Source organism: Vulpes vulpes, chromosome 12 (genome assembly GCF_048418805.1).
Source record: "Vulpes vulpes isolate BD-2025 chromosome 12, VulVul3, whole genome shotgun sequence".
NCBI lineage: Eukaryota > Metazoa > Chordata > Mammalia > Carnivora > Canidae > Vulpes > Vulpes vulpes.
Window position 1 is genome coordinate 154,124,855 of NC_132791.1, and position 16,567 is coordinate 154,141,421.

Here is a 16,567-nt window from a genome sequence, read left to right on the forward strand (position 1 = left end):
TCTCATGGTTTGTCTCCCTCTCTAATTTTTCCCCCTCAGTTCCTTTTTTCCGATTACAAGAATTTCTAGTTGAATTGAGATAGTCTTTGTTATAGTTCACCATTAAGTATGATGTTTATTGGAGATTAATCTAGTTAAGAGAGTTTGTGTGGAATGGTTATTTTGCGTGTATTAAAATCTGGTTTTCCCTTATTGTTTCAGTGTGATTAATTACAATGGTAGATTTTCTGATGTTGAGCCATCATTGACATCCTGGAATAAATTTTAGTTGTCCTTGACTTAATTTTAATACTGATTAACTCATTTTTTATTTTTATTTTAGTATTTAGTGAGTTTGGACTAAAATCTTTTAAGTGAGATTGGGCTGTACTTTTAAATCTTTGGCTATGTTGTAGTCTTCATATCAAAAGTATACTGCACTATTAAAATGAGTAGGATAGCTTTTCTCCTATTCTCTGAAACTACTTATTCAAACTTGCTCATAAAACTATTTGGTGGTGGAGAAAAGAGAGGGATGAATTGAGTGTAAAGGTAAGAGGAAGGGAGAGTGGGTGTGTGTACTATTGATTCAGGCTCATTAACGTTTTATTGGCCTATTAGGCTTTGTATGCAGTTTTTCAATCACTGGGGTAATTTTATATTTATAAATTTGCCAGTTTTCAGTGAAATTTCAAATTTATTAGCAATTTACTCAAATTATTATATGATTCACTTATCATAAGGTTTCCTTCGATTTCTGAAAACTTAAATCTGTTTTTTAAATTTATTTATTCATGAGAAATACACAGAGAGAGGCAGAGACATAGGCAGAGGAAGAAGCAAGCTCTCCGCAGGGAGCCTAGTGAGGAACTTGATCCTGGGACCCTGGGATTATGCCCTGAGCCCAAAGCAGACTCTCAACCACGGAGTCACCCAGGCATCCCTGAAAACTTCAATCTAGCTCTAGTTTTGTTGTCTCTCTTATCCATAATTTGTGTGCGTATGTGCATATGGACATGTGTGTACATTCTCTCATTTTCTTGATCAGTTATGCTAAAGTATGGTCTAATATGATTAAACCTACCTAAGCTTTCTTTTGGTCAGTATTTGGTTTGCATCTCTTTTTCCATTCATTCATAAAGGAGCTTTGGTTTGCCTGGTACATTTTCGGCAGGATTAGCTAGATTTTTACAACATGCAGGTACTATTTTACTAAAGTAATCTATCTGCATTTATTGTGATTCTTGATCTATTTGGATTTTTTGCATATTTTATGTTTTGAATATATTATGAAAATTTTACATGTATATTTTTTTCCTTTGCTGCCTTCTTTAGTATTTAAGTTTTCTCATTCTTTAGTCTCCTTCCACCAGTTGAAAAGTTAAATACTCTATTTCTATTCTTTTTAGTGGTTACAGTTAAATTTTGACATACAATTAACCTAAGTCTGGTAGGAATCAAAATCTCTCTCTTGCTCCTAAATGATACAAAGATATGAGACTAACTCTGATAAACGTCTCCCACTCTCTTTCATATTATTATTTAAGATTTTTAATTCCATAATGCTCTTAAACTTCTACAAATTTGTCATTTTTATAGTTGATACATATTTAGATTTACCAATAGCTTTATTTATTTATTTGATCATCATTATTTCTTTTTTAAAGTGAAATATAATTAACATATAGTGTCTTACTAGTTTCAGGTATTGGCCTGAAGTTTCCTTTTTTATAGTGTCTTTGTTCGATTTTGGCTTCAGGGTCATAGTGAGGTCATAGAATGAACTTGGAAGTTTTACTTTCTCTTTTGTTTTTTGAAATAGTTTGAGAAAAATCGATATTAGCTCTTCTTTAAATATTTAATAGATGGGCAGCCCTGGTGGCGCAGTGGTTTAGTGCTGCCTGCAGCTCAGGGCGTGATCCTTGGAGACCCTGGATCGAGTCCCACGTCAGGCTCTCTGTATGATGCCTGCTTATCATGTCTCTGCCTCTCTCTCTCTCTCTCTCTGTCTCTATGAATAAATAAAATCTTTAAAAAAAATAAATATTCAATAGACTTCACCCTGAAACTATCTGATCGTAGAATAGCAGACTGTCAAGGTATTTATTCCTAATTCAGTTTCTGAAGATGATATATCTCTTCAACTTTATCCATTTCTTCTAGGTTGTCCAATTTTTTCGTTTAAAATTGTTCGTAATAGTCTCTTATAGTCCTTTGTATTTCTATACCATCATTTCTTACTCCCTCATTTCTGATTATATTTATTTAAGTCCTCTAGTTTTCTTGACAAATTTGGCTAAAGGCTCTGCTCTAATCTTTATTATTTGCTTCCTTCTACTAGCTTTGTGTTTTGTTTGTTGTTTTCCTAATTCTTTTAATTCTTTTAGGTATAAAGTTAGGTTGTTTGAGATTTTTCTTGTTTCTCAAGGGAGGCCTGTACTGCTGCATCCCAAAGGTTTTGGACCATTGTGTTTCATTTATCTCAATTTTTTTTCTTCTTCTTCCTTTATTTCTTGTTTGAAGAAAATTCATTGTTTGGTAGCATATTGTATAGCCTTCTGTAGTTGTGTTCCTTCCAGATTTTTCTTATAATTGATTTCTAGTTTTATATTGTTGTGGTTGGAAAAAAATCCTTGGTATGATTTCAGAGTTCTTAAATTTATTGAGACTTGTTTTCTGGCCTAATGTGATCTGTCCAGGAGAATCTTCCTTACATACTTGAAAAGAATGTGTATTCTGCTGTTTTAGATGAAATGTTCTGTATATCTCTTTTAGGTCCACTGGGTCAAATGTGTGCTTCAAAGCTACTGTTTCCTTGTTGATTTTCTGTCCGTCTGATCTATCCCTTGATACAAGTGGCTGTTGAAATCCCCTGCTATTATTGTACTACTGTCGATTTCTACCTTTAAGTCTGTTAATATTTGCTTTATTTAGGTGCTTCAATGTTGGGTGCATAGATATTTATAATTGTTATAATTGTTAGATAATTGTTGGATTGATCTCTTTATCATTATGTAGGGCCCTTTCTTTTTTGCCAATCTTTGTTTTAAAGTCTGTTTTCTCTGATAAAAGTATTGTTGCCCTGGCTTTTTTATTATTATTATTATTACTTTCATTTAAATAGCGTATGTTTTCCAGTCCTCCATTTTCAGTCTGTATGTGTCTTTAGTTCTGAAGTAAGCCTCTTATAGGCAGCATATACATGGGCTGGTTTCTATATTCATTCAGTCAGCCTGTGTCTTTTGATTGGAGCATTTAGTTTTCTATATGTTTTTGTAATTCTTTTTTCCTTTTTTTCTTCTCTTACTCTTTTCCCTTGTGGTTTGATGTCTTTATTTACTGTTATACTTGTATTCCTTTCTTTTTATGTTTGTATCTGTTAAAGGTTTTCTATTTGTGGTTACTATTGGGTTCATATATAACATCTTAGGTGTTATAACAGTCTTTTTTTAAAGATTTTATTTATTTATTCATGAGACACACACACACAGAGAGGCAGAGACACAGGCAGAGGGATAAACAGACTCCTCACAGGGAGCCCAATATGGGACTTGATCCCTGGACCCCAGGATCATGACCTGAGCCAAAGGCAGATGCTAAACCACTGAGCCACCCAGGCATCTTTATAGAAGTCTTTATAAGTTGATGGTTGCTGAAGATGAAACACATTCTAAAAGGTGAAAATTTTTACTCCCATCTCCATGTTTTTTGCATATGATATCATATTTTACATCTTTTTATTTTGTATATCCATTGACTGTTATTTGTAAATATAATTGATTTTATTACTCTTGTGTTTTAACTTTCATACTGGTTTTATCAGTGACTAATCCACTACCTTCACTATATGTTTGCTTTTACCTGTGAAATTTTTTCCTTTAATGATTTTCTTCTAGTCATGGTCTTTTCTTTCTATTCAAAGTATTACCTTTAACATTTCTTGTAAATCTGATTTAGTGGTGATGAACTCCTTTAACTTTAATTTGAGAAATTTTTTTATCTATCCTATTCTAACTATTCTTATTCTTCTATTTCTCCTATGATAACCTTGATGGGTAGGCTATTCTTGGTTACAGGATTTTTTTTTCTCAGTATTTTGATTATATCACTGAGTTTCCTTAATCTATTCTCATTTTTTAATTTTTTTCTTTTTGTTGTTCAGCTTTGGTGCTTTCGGTCACCCTGTGCTCCAGATTGCTGATCTGTTCTTCTGCATCCTCTAATCTGTTGTTGACTCCCTCTTGTGTGTTTTTTTAAGGGGGGAGGGGCAGAGGGAGAGGGAGAGAGGGAATCCTAAGCAGGCACCATGCCCAGTGTGAAGCCCACTGGCAGGCACCGTTTCTCCTCCCTTCCCTCACTCTAGATGGCCAGACACTTGGAACCAGCTCTAAAACTCTTCATCTGACTTGCTAGTACTACAGACCCACCCCATCCAACCCACCTACCTCAGCAGGTCCCTTCAAAGCAGCTCCTGCTTACTAACCATACCCTGTGCATGGCCCAGCAGAAACAAGTATCATTCCAAAGTGATTTCTGCCTTGGGAAGGAGGGGACTTTAACTTCTTTGAAAGATTTGATGCATTTCAGCAAGGATCTGTGAGCAATAAATATGTGTACTGGTATGCTGAAAAAATCTTTGTTTCTCCCTCACTTTTAATGACAATTTAGCTAGAAGATAATTTGATACTGATATCTCCTCTCTCCTTAGCCCATAAGATATTATCCACAATCTCAACCACCAATTGCTGCTAATGAGAAGTCCCTTGACAGTCTGCTATTCCTCAGTAATCTATCTTTTCTCTCACAGAGATTTTACATTTTTCTTTTTTCCTTTGACTTATGCTAACTTATTACAAAGTGTATGAGCGTGGATTTATCATTATTTTTTATTGTTGAAGCTGACTCAATAGAAGAATTTATGTTCCTTTTCAATGTTAAAAGCCTTAGTTATTATCATGTGAATACTGACTCCTTTTCATCTTTTTTCTTTTTCCCTTTTAGAATCCCTAGTCTATGTATGTTGAACCTTTTCATTCTACCTCCCCCACTGTTAACTTCTCTTTTAATATTTTGCATCTCTTCATCTCTGCATGCTACATTCTGAGTGACTTCCTTAGATCTAACTTATTCCCCAATTCTCTCTTCTGCTGTGTCTAGTCTACTTTTCAACCTCTACATTAAATTTTTATTACAAGAATTAATGATTTCTATAAGCCCTTTCTCCTGTCCCTAAATCTATGTTCTTTTTTCACACCCTTGGAGTTTTTTTGTTTTGTTTTTTACCTAATGGCTTTTATCCCTTACTTTATTTCTTTGAACATTTTTTAAAATGCTTCTTTTAAAGTCACTTTCATCTCATTCTGTTATTTAAGTCTGTCATTCTGTTATATCTTCTATCTGTGGTAGCTCATCTCTTTGTGTGGCTTGTGGGTTTCTTGGGTATTTTCTTTTTTTTTTACTACAAGCTTGTTTTAAGTGGGAATAGTTTCCTTTAGCAACCATAGCTGCCTTGGGTTATAGAAGCATCTTTACAGAGTGATTTCAGATTTGCCTTACAAAAGACAGTTGAATTGCAAGCACCATTTTGTCTCTGTGTCTCTGAGATACAGTATACATTTAGAACCCCACCTGTATTTGGTGCTGGGTTTTCAAGTTTCTGATTTCTCATGGGAGATTCTTTTAGCTCCAGCAATCATAGCTGGATAGCAGAGAAGTACACACATATGTTTTATAATTTGTTTAACAGATGAAATGGCATTTTGTGACTCTGAACTTTATGATGATAGCTTGGTTCTAGCTTCACATTCACATGAGGCCTGTGGCTCAGACTTAACTTCTGACTCAGTAAGTATATCCTCAGCCACCCCGTCATTAGGATTTTTCTTTATCTGTCTCAGTTTCCTTTTGCATGTAATTCTCACCTTCATCTTTAGTTGTGCTTTCCTCTCTATATCTGGCACCTGGAGACTTTATTGATTTCTAGATGAATTATATATTCTTCATATAATTTTTCACATTGTTATATTTTTCAGAATTTCTGTATTTTTAGAGTAGGGGTGGTATGCCTTTCATATAGGGTTAAATCACCATATTTGTCAGACATATTCTTTAATGAAGAAAAAATACAAAAAGTTTTAAAATATGTGGAAAGCAATGTTTTATTTTAAGTAACCATTTTTTCCATGTTTCTCAGTGCTGAATTTGAAGAACCACATAATTATGAGGCAACAATTTCATATCTGAAACACTCTGGCAACTCCATTAACCTGTGCACTGCAAAAGAAATTGCTGATTGTAAGTCTGCTAAGCCAATTAATATTGTAACCCTGTGTGGAATGAAAATGTGGCAAAAATGGTATTTTCCCTCCAGCTAACTATAAGTTTAAAAATTCACAGCCATGCTGCCCTACCATCTCATTTCTATTTTTTTCCTTGCCTGGTCTCTTAAAAATATAAATAAATCCAGTTGGGCATCAATGCTATCTCACAACTCCTAGTGCTGCCTTCTCTCTACCTCTTCTATTCTCTCCTTCACCAATCTACTTAGATGCCTTGCCTTCTGTAGATATGTAGGAGGGAAAATCAAGATATGGTGATTCATTTTTCTTCCTTCTCCCATAGAAACTTCATCTCTCTTCCTGTGGTGTCTTTCTTGAATTCCCCTGGTAACTCCGTGTGTGGAGAGAGAGATAACAGACTATGAGAATTAGGTCCCTGTGTTTAGTCTGAATAGGAGCAGAGAATTCATTTAATGGATCTGACCACTGGTTCAGAGCTAAGTCTTCCTGCCTCTGGTATTGCCGACAAAGCTCAGACCTTTCTATGAAGAAAGAGACCCTGTCAGGTAAGAAAATGAAGAAGCAGGGACTCATAACATTTCTACAACTTTCTGTGCCTTTGTTCTGTCTGTAGAATAAGCCGATTCTCTACAAAAAGCATAAATATTTGTGCTGAAATAAATGGTATTTTCTGAACCTATACTGTGAGCCATGGTTCTGTAGTAGGTTCTCTCTGTGCATCCCTGCTGATACAGCAGTTTTATTAGCCCACTTTTTGAGACAGGAAACTGAGGAAAAAAGAGGTTGAGTTGTGCAGGGTCACATGAGGAGTATATGATAGAGCTATAATGTGAAATGGGCTCAGACTGCCTCCAAGATGCATGCTCTTTTCACAGTTTTATGCTGCTTCCCGTTCAAGTATGTTTTGCTTTCCTGGAAGGAGCGTTAGAGACAGATCATCTGATTTTACTTCTTTATTGCATGAAGAAAAAGCCCAAGAGTCTGGGAAAAGTCATTTGCCTGGGAATATATACATAAGAGGTTTGTAGGGTAATGAGTTAGAATCTATTGAAATTTCCCTTCCCTCCTCTCCCCCCCAAGAAATAAAGCATTGAAGAACTACCAGAAAAGCTCACTCTCTCTTTCTCTTAGATTGGGCAAAGTCTATATTTCCAATATGGTTTATAAAATACTAGTCATAAGACAAGCAACTGCTGTCCCCTCTCATCCCTAAATGGAAATATTGTTCCATTCTTGAGGTGTCTGGACACTTGCATCAGAATATGGCTTCTCAGATTCTAACACTTGAAATATGAATCACCAGGGAATCTCGGTTAACATATTCTGGTTCAGTAGCTGTGAGGTTAGAACTTCTAACAAGTTCCCTGGTGGTGCTGACACTGCTGGTTTACAAACCATGCTTTGAATAGAAAGGCTGTGGGCCCCATTTGGACTAAATTCCAACTGCATGCCTTTCTACAAAGGGCTTATAGGGCTATTTAGATGCTCTAGTCAGAGCCTATAGCTTCTCTTTCTGGATACATGAGACCCTCAGAATGCCCCCTCTCAAGTGGCTGTCTGAGGTTCTGCTTGAGCCTCTTCTCTAAGTCCCAGGACAGACTGGGCTACAGAGAAAGACTGGGACAAGACAGACTGGGCTGCAGGGAGAACAGTTCATGGGGGGTGGTATGGGTGGGATTTGGACATATGCAAGGCCCCTTGTCATGTAGGGTAAAGCTGAGGATTGAAAATGGGAGGCTAGACCAGAGACCTGCATTTGTTCTACCCAGGCCACATATGTTCAAGGTGGGCCTGCCAGTGGACATCACCTGAAGTAACCAAAGAAGGAGCCACTAACTCAAGCCTCCCTTCAGCCTTTCACTGAGGGATTCCTCATATACTTCATAAAGAGGCAAGTGTTTATGCTGAAGGATAAAGGGCTCAGAAAATAAGCCACTGATGCAATTGAGAGTAACAGAGCATAGGGTAGCAGAAAGGGAGGCAAGTGGGAGACTAGTGAGGGTGGCAATGGTGTCTTTCTGGCTAGAGAGAAAATCCTGATGGGAAATAGGAATAGCCTGCCAGGACTGAAGAAACTGAAGAACTACAGCCTGGGATCAAAAGGATCCTGTTACTTATCCCCACCCCTTTCCTTGTTCCTCTTTAAAGGGCCAGGATGCAGTTACCCTAAAGGAAAAAAAGAAGAAGAAAAAGGGAGCGAGCTATTTTACCCCCACTTGTACTTATTTATTTGACTATTTCCCCATTTACCTTCCATTATCTTTGTACCACTTACTGGATGAATGACATCTGAACCTTAGTGTCTTCGTCTATAAAGTGCATATAATACTTCCTTTGTGGTGGTGTTCTGAGAGTTTGGTAAAATAATACATTTAAAGTCAAGTTACATTCTGTTTCTGGAAAGATGGAGCATATATACTTTTCCCAATTCCCCTTGATAAGTACAACTAAAACTGTTGGATATTATATGTGAAAGAAACATATGAAAACTAGAAGACTCTGAAAAGATGGAAATAAGAAGATAGACCAGCTAGAGACCTAGGAACTCAAGGAAGAATAGGTGATGAGTTCCTTAGGTTTTCTTCTTGGCTCATATATTCCAGACTTGGAGATAAAGAAGCTGGCAATCCAGAAATACCAGTGGGTACAAACAGAAACATCTTCAGCAAAAGCCTATTCTCTCTAGCTAAAGGACCAGAAAAGGGGCAGCCTAAAAAAAACCAGAAAGCCTCTAGACAATAACTGTTATACTCCAGCCAAACATCACAGAAAAAAAAAAAAAAAAAAAAAAAAAAACCTGCTCCACCATACCAGCCAATGCTGAATGGGGAGCCTAGACACTTACCCTCATTAGGCTGCCATTATGTACCCCCAACCCCTCCCCTGAGATGGTGCAGAGAAGCCAAGTCAGAAGCTAGGACTTTCATCCCCTCCAGGAGTAACAAAATTCCACCTACAGTGAAGATCTCATGGGGAGCTTGCATTCCATTATGCCACCCAGCAGTAACAAGATGTCCCTTCTGCTTCCTATTGGGCTGGTGTTAGAGAGGACCTAGCAAAGGATCAGGACTTTCACAACTATCCAGCAGTAAGGAGACCAAATGGGGAACAATAACAAGCACTCCTACCACTCTTAACCAGGGTGTTTTCAGAGAAGCTGAGTGGGGAACTGGAGTGCCCACTCCTAACCAGGAGTAGTGAGGATCCCTGTCCTCACTTGGGTATCGGGAGTCCAAGAAGTAGAGAAACTAGATGTGTACTCTCAGCTGACAGGAAAAAAATGTCATCCCATTTCTATCACCAGGAAAAGCCAACTAAAACAGAAGCTTTAAATAATACCCACAGTATCATAACAAAATACTTAAAATGTCCAGGTTTCAATAGAAAATTACTCATTATACCAAGAACCAAGAAAGTCTAAACTTGAATGAGACGAGATGATCAGTAGATGTCAACATTGAGACAACTGAAGTATTAGCATATTCTGACAGACTTTAAGTAGCTGCTAATACTTCAGCGAAGAATTATGAACATGATTGAAATATTAAAAAACAGAGTTTTACTCTATTTTTAGAAGAAACAGAATATCTCTGCAAAGAAATGGAAGATGTGAAGAAAAAGAAATAGAAGCTTAGAAGTGAAGAATATAATAAAAATTAAAAGCTTACTGGATGGGCTCAATAGCAGAATAGGGAGAGTAGAAGCATCCATAAACTTGAGGGAAATGATTGAAATGAGCTAATCTGAACAAGAAGGAGAAAATAGACTGGGGGAAAAATAATGAATAAAGCTTCAAGGACCTGTAGAACTATTATGAAAGCCTTAAATTGTAGTACTGGAAATAAAGGGGAAAGATGCTACTAAAAAAGTACTTGAAGAAATTGAAAACTTCTCCCAATTTGGTGAAAGACATTAAACAAAAGATTGAAGAAGCCAAGAAAATCCCAAACAGGACAAACCCAATCCACACAAAAACATAATCAGACTTCTAAAAATAAAATGTAAAAAACTTGAAAGCAGCAAAAGAAATGATACATTACCCATAGGTGAAAAACAATTTGAATGACTGAATTTCTCATCAGAAACCATGAAGGCCAGAAGAAAGTGGCACAACATTTTTCAAATACAAGAAGAAAAGAACTATCAATCCAGAATCCTATTACCAGTGAAAATATCTTTCAAGATTGAAGGGGAAATCAAGACATTCTCAGATGAAGGAAAACTAAGAAGATTTGTTCCAGCAGACCTATCTTAAAAGAATGACTAAAGGAAGCTTTCTAGGCAGAAAAGAAGTGATAAAAGGAAGAAATTTGAAGCATCAGTTCAGGAGAAAGAATAATGGAAAGAATACAAATGTGAGTAAATGTGACATATTTCCCTTCTTTTGAGTTTTTAAAATTAAGTTTGATGATTGAAGCAAAAACTCTTAACACTACCTGGTTTAGTTCTAAATGTTTACAAAATAAATACAAAAACCCATTATAAGGAAACAGTTAAGGGACACAGAAGGAAATAAGGTTTCTATACTCCATGTAAACTGGTAAAATGTCCATACCAGTAGAACTGTGATTTTATGTGTATATATAATGTCATCCCTAGAGCAACCACTAAAACAACTATACAGTGAGATTAATAATTTTTTAAAACTACTATAGATAAATAAAAAATAATTCTAAAAATGTTCAGGTAACTCACAAGAAAGCAAGAAATATCAAACAAAGAAGCAGAACATGGAATAAACAGTAAATAAAAAATAAAGGGCAGACTTAAGTCATAATAAATCAATAATTGCATTAATTACATTAAATATAAATTGCCTAAATATGCCAATTAAAAAATATGGATTAGCAGATGTAAATTTAATCTAAAAATGTAAGTGTGGCTATTAATAACTGCTAAAGTAAACCTCAGAGCAAAGAAAATTACAAGAGATGCAAAGACATTATGTAATGATAATAGGGTCAATCCATCAAGAAGACAAAACAATCCTAAATGTGTGTGCACCAGGCTCCAGAGCTGTAATATATGTGACACACAAACTGAAATAAGAAATAGACAAATGGACTCATAGTTTGAAACTTCAACACCCCTCTCTGCACATTGACAGAACACCTACTCAGAAAATCAGCAAGAATACAGAAGAATTCAGCAACACCATCAAGCAACAGGATCTAATTGACATCTATAGAACATGCAACAGAAGCAGAATACATATACTTTTCAAGCACCCATAAACATATACCAAGGTAGACCATATTCTGGGCTATAAAACAACACATTTTGAAAAAAATTGAAATCATGATGTATTTTCTGACCACAATGTAATCAAACTGGAAATCAGTAACTAAAAGATAACAGAAAGCTCTCTCAACACTTAGAAACAAAGCCACACATTTCTAAAGGAAAATAAAAATATATATTGAATGAATGAAAATGAAAATATCTGAAAATCTGCAGGACACAGTCTAAGGAATGCAGAAGAGAAATTAATATCACTAAATGCTTACATTAAAAAAGAAGAAAATCCTTAAGTGTAAGATCCTACCTCAAGAACATAGAAAAAGAAGAGAAAATAAATCTAAAGTAAGTGGAAGGATGGAAAGAATAAAGATTAAGAACAGAAATAAATGAAATTGAAGACAGAAAAGCAGTAGAGAAAAATCAATGAAAGCAAAAGCTTGTTCTTTGAAAAGATCAATAAAATCGACAAACCTCTAGCAAGACTAACAAAGAAACAGAAAGAAGACACAAATGAACAGTATCATGAATGAAACAAAGATATCATTACAAACTCTACAGACATCAAAAGGACCATAAGAGGATATTATGAACAATTCTACATATCTAAATTTGACAACTTAAAGATGCAACATTCCTCAAAAAAGCTCAAACCACTCAATATTAATCACTTGAATAGCCCTGTAACTTTTATGGACATTGAAGCCATAATTTTGAAACTACCAAAAAAGCTAGAACACAGTATGTTAACTATACTGGAATCAAAATCTAAAAATTAATTAATTAATAAAACATAAAACTTGCAAAAAGACCATCTCAAAGTCTAGGGCTGTTCCACTGGAGAATTCTACTAAGTGTTTAAAAATGAATTAACACCAATTCTACTCAATCTTTCCAAGAAAAATGGAAAAGGAGGAAACACTGATTCATTTTGAGAAACTGGTACTGCCCTCATACCAAACCCAGACAGAAGCACTGCACAAGAAGAATGCTGCAGATTAACATCCTTCATAAGTATAGTCATAAGAATCCTTAGCAAAATATTAGCAAATAGAATTTAGCAAGATATAAAATAGAATTATGCCATGACCAAATGCTGTTCATTTCAGGGATGCAAAGCTAGTTCAATATTCAAAAATCAATCAAAATCAATCAATAAAATTCTTATTGACAGCCTAAACAAGAAAAATCACAATCCTATCAATCTATGCAGAAAAAGCATTTGACAAATTCAATTACTATTTATGATTTTTAAAAACCCTCAGAAAAATAGAAATAGAGGGTAATTTCTTCAACTTGAAAAAAAGAGCATTAAAAAAAAAAAAAAGGCCTATAGCTAACATGATACTTAATGGAGAAACCTTAAATACTTTCCCCCAGAGATTGGGAACAAGGCAAGGATGTCCACTCTTACCACTCCTATTCAACATAGTGCTCCAAGTTCTAGTCAGTGTAATAGGTCAAGAAAGGAAATAAAAGATATTCAAATCAAACTGTTCTGGGGCTCCCTGGGTGGCGCAGCGGTTTAGCGCCTGCCTTTGGCCCAGGGCGCGATCCTGGAGACCCGGGATAGGGTCCCACGTCGGGCTCCCGGTGCATGGAGCCTGCTTCTTCCTCTGCCTGTGTCTCTGCCTGCCTCTCTCTCTCTCTCTCTCTCTCTGACTATCATTAATTAATTAATTAATTAATTAATTAAAAAATTAAAAAAAAAAAAAAAGAATTGTCCTTATTTTCGGATGACAGGATTACCTAGGTAGAAAATCCCAGGGAATTTACCAAAAACAGAAAAAGTTCTTAGAGTTCCTCTTAAAGTTCTTAGTTCTTAATAAATGAGTTCAGCAAGGTCACAGAATACAAGATAAACATGAAGCCCTATTTCCATGGACTAGCAATGAACACACTAAAATTGGGAAATGAGTTCAATCTTTTTTTTAAGATTTTATTTATTCATGAGAGAAACACAGAGAGAGGCAGAGAGACAGGCAGAGGGAGAAGCAAGCAGGCTCCATGCAGGGAGCCCGACATGGGACTCAATCCCAGGTCTCCAGCATCATGCCCTGGACTGAAGGCAGACACTCAACTGCTGAGCCACCCAGGCATCCCCTAAAATTGGAAAATAATATAATATTCAAAATAGCTAAAGAAAGAGAAATACTTAGGTTTGAATCTAACAAAACATTACAAGACTTAAATTTTGGAAACTACAAATTGCTGACGGGATAATTCAAATACTTACATTAATAAATGTGAGAGATATGCCATGTTTATGGATTGGAAAACTCTATGTAGAAAAAATATTCTCCCCAGGTTGATAGACAGGTTTACTGTAATTCCTATAAAAAAATCCCAGCCAGGTCTTTTGTAAATATTGACAAGATTATTCTAAAATGTATATAGAACAGCAAAGGAACTAGAATAGCTAAAATAAAAAAACAACTTTGAAAAAGTAAGAGGTAGCAGACTACCTAATTTCAAGAATTACAGCTCTAGTAATCAAAACTGTGTGGCATTGATGGGGAAGGACACGCAGCATGATGGAACAGAATTAAGAACCCAGAGCTACATAAATGCACAAATACACAACTACACAAATGCATCCAACTGATTTTTTTTTTCACAAAATTGTAAAATGGAATTTAATGGGAAAGATAGCCTTTCATGGTATTGGAGCAACTGAATAGCCACAGGTAAAAATAAAATAAATATCAATGTAAGTCTCACATATTCTACAAAGTTTAACTCAAAATGGATATTTCTTTCATTCTCTGCCCACCAAGGGTGAGGAATCTAAATTATAACTTTCTGGAGGAAATGGGAAGAGGGAGGGAAGAAAAGAAAGGGAAGGATGATGCTGTTAGCTTTTACTGTCACCATTGCATGACTTTGTCCTTTGAACAATGTCAGGAAAACAAAGACCATCTCCTTGGGGGTGCACAGCTCAGCACTAGTGCCTTTCTGAGGCTTTGCCCTTTTATCCAGAATGTGGGTAAGCAGGATTTAGGCTATTCTAGAAGCTCTGCAGAATTGTTCTCAGAGGTAATCTAGACCAGCCATTCAAACTGTGCTTCCTAGGCCCTAGGACTGTTCTGAGAGGTACTGGAGACTCCTGAGGATAACATCAACTAGAGAAGTTCTACGTATGCTCATGAACAATATTCCGTTTAAATGAATGATTCTGTGGCTGGAAGGAAGTTTGAAAACCATTTGCTAATAGAGTGACCTTGGGCAAGTTACTTCACTCTTTGGGCAACTGTTCCTCATCAGTGAAATGGGGTGTCGGTATTGATTATTGTATGAATTAAGTGAAATCACACATTTAAACACAGCATAGTGCCTGCTATCTGTAAGTATAAAAAATGTTATCTGCTTTTTATTACTGTTTTTATATTTTTAGTAATAGTCTCCTCACCCCTTGGTTTTCCAAGGTCATGCAGGGAGTTAGTACATGGAGAAAAAGCCAAAGGCCTGCAAGCTGCAGTCATGTTATGGTGCTAGCGGTTGGAGGGTGCTGAGGACCATCTTGTGATGTGTGTCCTTTTTTCCCCAGCTAGAAGAAAGCTCTTCAGGGGAGAGAGTGGGTTCCAGTGCTGTGGGTTGCATCCTCCTCTTATGACTCATTTTCCATTCCTGAGCCCCTGAGGTACAATCCTTTGTCCTTTATATTCCTTCCTTGGGAGCAGGTTGTGATGGCAAAACTTATCTTTGAAAAACCTCTACTTTGTTTAAAAAAATGCATACTCAAATTACGAATGCATTTTTCAGTGGGTATTTTTGCGTACTAGCCTTGGCCAGTAAGGTTCCTCTGAGACTTAATTTCTCCATTTCTAAGACAAAATCATATCACCTCTGTCCCCAGGTAGCAATGAGAAGCAAGAAGATCATGATTTATTAATTCTTTGAAAACCAAAGAATGCTAAATTGAGAGAGGGAAATTATCATTTTTAAAATTGGAAAAGAAATCCATATTTGGAATAGAGATGGAGCAAACTGCATCATAAGCAAATATTTATTATGTGTTAATAACTAAACAAAGCTTTTAATACAAGCAATAGCAAAATAATACATTTTGATTCAAAAATCAGTAAAAATAAAAGTGTACAATGACTCAAGTTGAAGTGCATAGCATTAATCATTCACAGAGAATTTTATGTGTTTGTGTCAATCATGTGCAGACAGTCCCTAAAGAAAACCTAGGATTTCATTTATTTTATCAATGGATTTTCTGTGTAGAACAATAATGGTTTCAAAATGCAACACAAGGGGCACCTGTTAAGCATCCAACTCTTGATCTCAGCTCAGGTCTTGATCTCGATTCAGGTCTCAATCAGGGTCTCCACGTTGGGCTCCACACTGGGCATAGAGTCCATTTTTTAAGAAATGCAACCTGTTTTTTGGTCACTTTTCTGAACTGAAGCTTCAGAACCGTAGCAGCAAGAAAGAGAAGAAAAACAGGGGGAGTCCTACTTATTGTGCACACATATTCATTAATAGTAGGGGAAAACTTTTATAGATGACATTTCTTTTTTTAAAAAAAGACTTTATTTATTCATGAGAGAGAGAGAGAGAGAGAGAGGCAGGAGCCCCATGTGGGACTCAATCCAGGACCCCGGGATCATGCCCTGAGTCTAAGGCAGGCGCTCAACCGCTGAGCCACCCACATGCCCCTAGATGACATTTCAGCAAAGAAAAATCAAATAAGCAATTTTATTTTAAAAAAAAATCACTTTCTATACAACATCTGGTGCTCTGCTAGATATGTCCCATTTCTTACATCATCTCCTTTAATCTCCCCGTTAACTGTGTAAAGCAGGTACTAATTGACTGCATTTCTCAAATGAGCAAATCAAGTCTCAAGAAAATGAAGTAATTTGTCTGTAATCCCACAGGTAGGAAGTGGTAGGACTGAGCTCTGAACTCACATTCTTGCTACTTCTTGTGTTTGTTAATAATTAAGGTTGGCATCATCTCATTCAATAAAATCCACAGAACTATCAGAAAAAAAATCAAAAGGAATTCAAACCTTTGTGGGTGGCCAGTCTCCTCTTTTCAAG

At 36.1% G+C, this 16,567-nt stretch overlaps 1 protein-coding gene across 4 annotated transcripts in view; it reads left to right on the plus strand.

Annotated features, from left to right (window-relative positions):
• Nucleotides 1–16,567, plus strand: part of FYB2 (FYN binding protein 2) — a 121,584-nt gene that overhangs the window by 58,491 nt on the left and 46,526 nt on the right. For all 4 annotated transcript variants that reach the window (XM_072730819.1, XM_072730818.1, XM_072730820.1 and 1 more), the window contains one exon: nt 6,173–6,273. In XM_072730819.1, the coding sequence (XP_072586920.1) occupies nt 6,173–6,273 (101 nt within the window). The remainder of the gene's footprint in view (nt 1–6,172; nt 6,274–16,567) is intronic.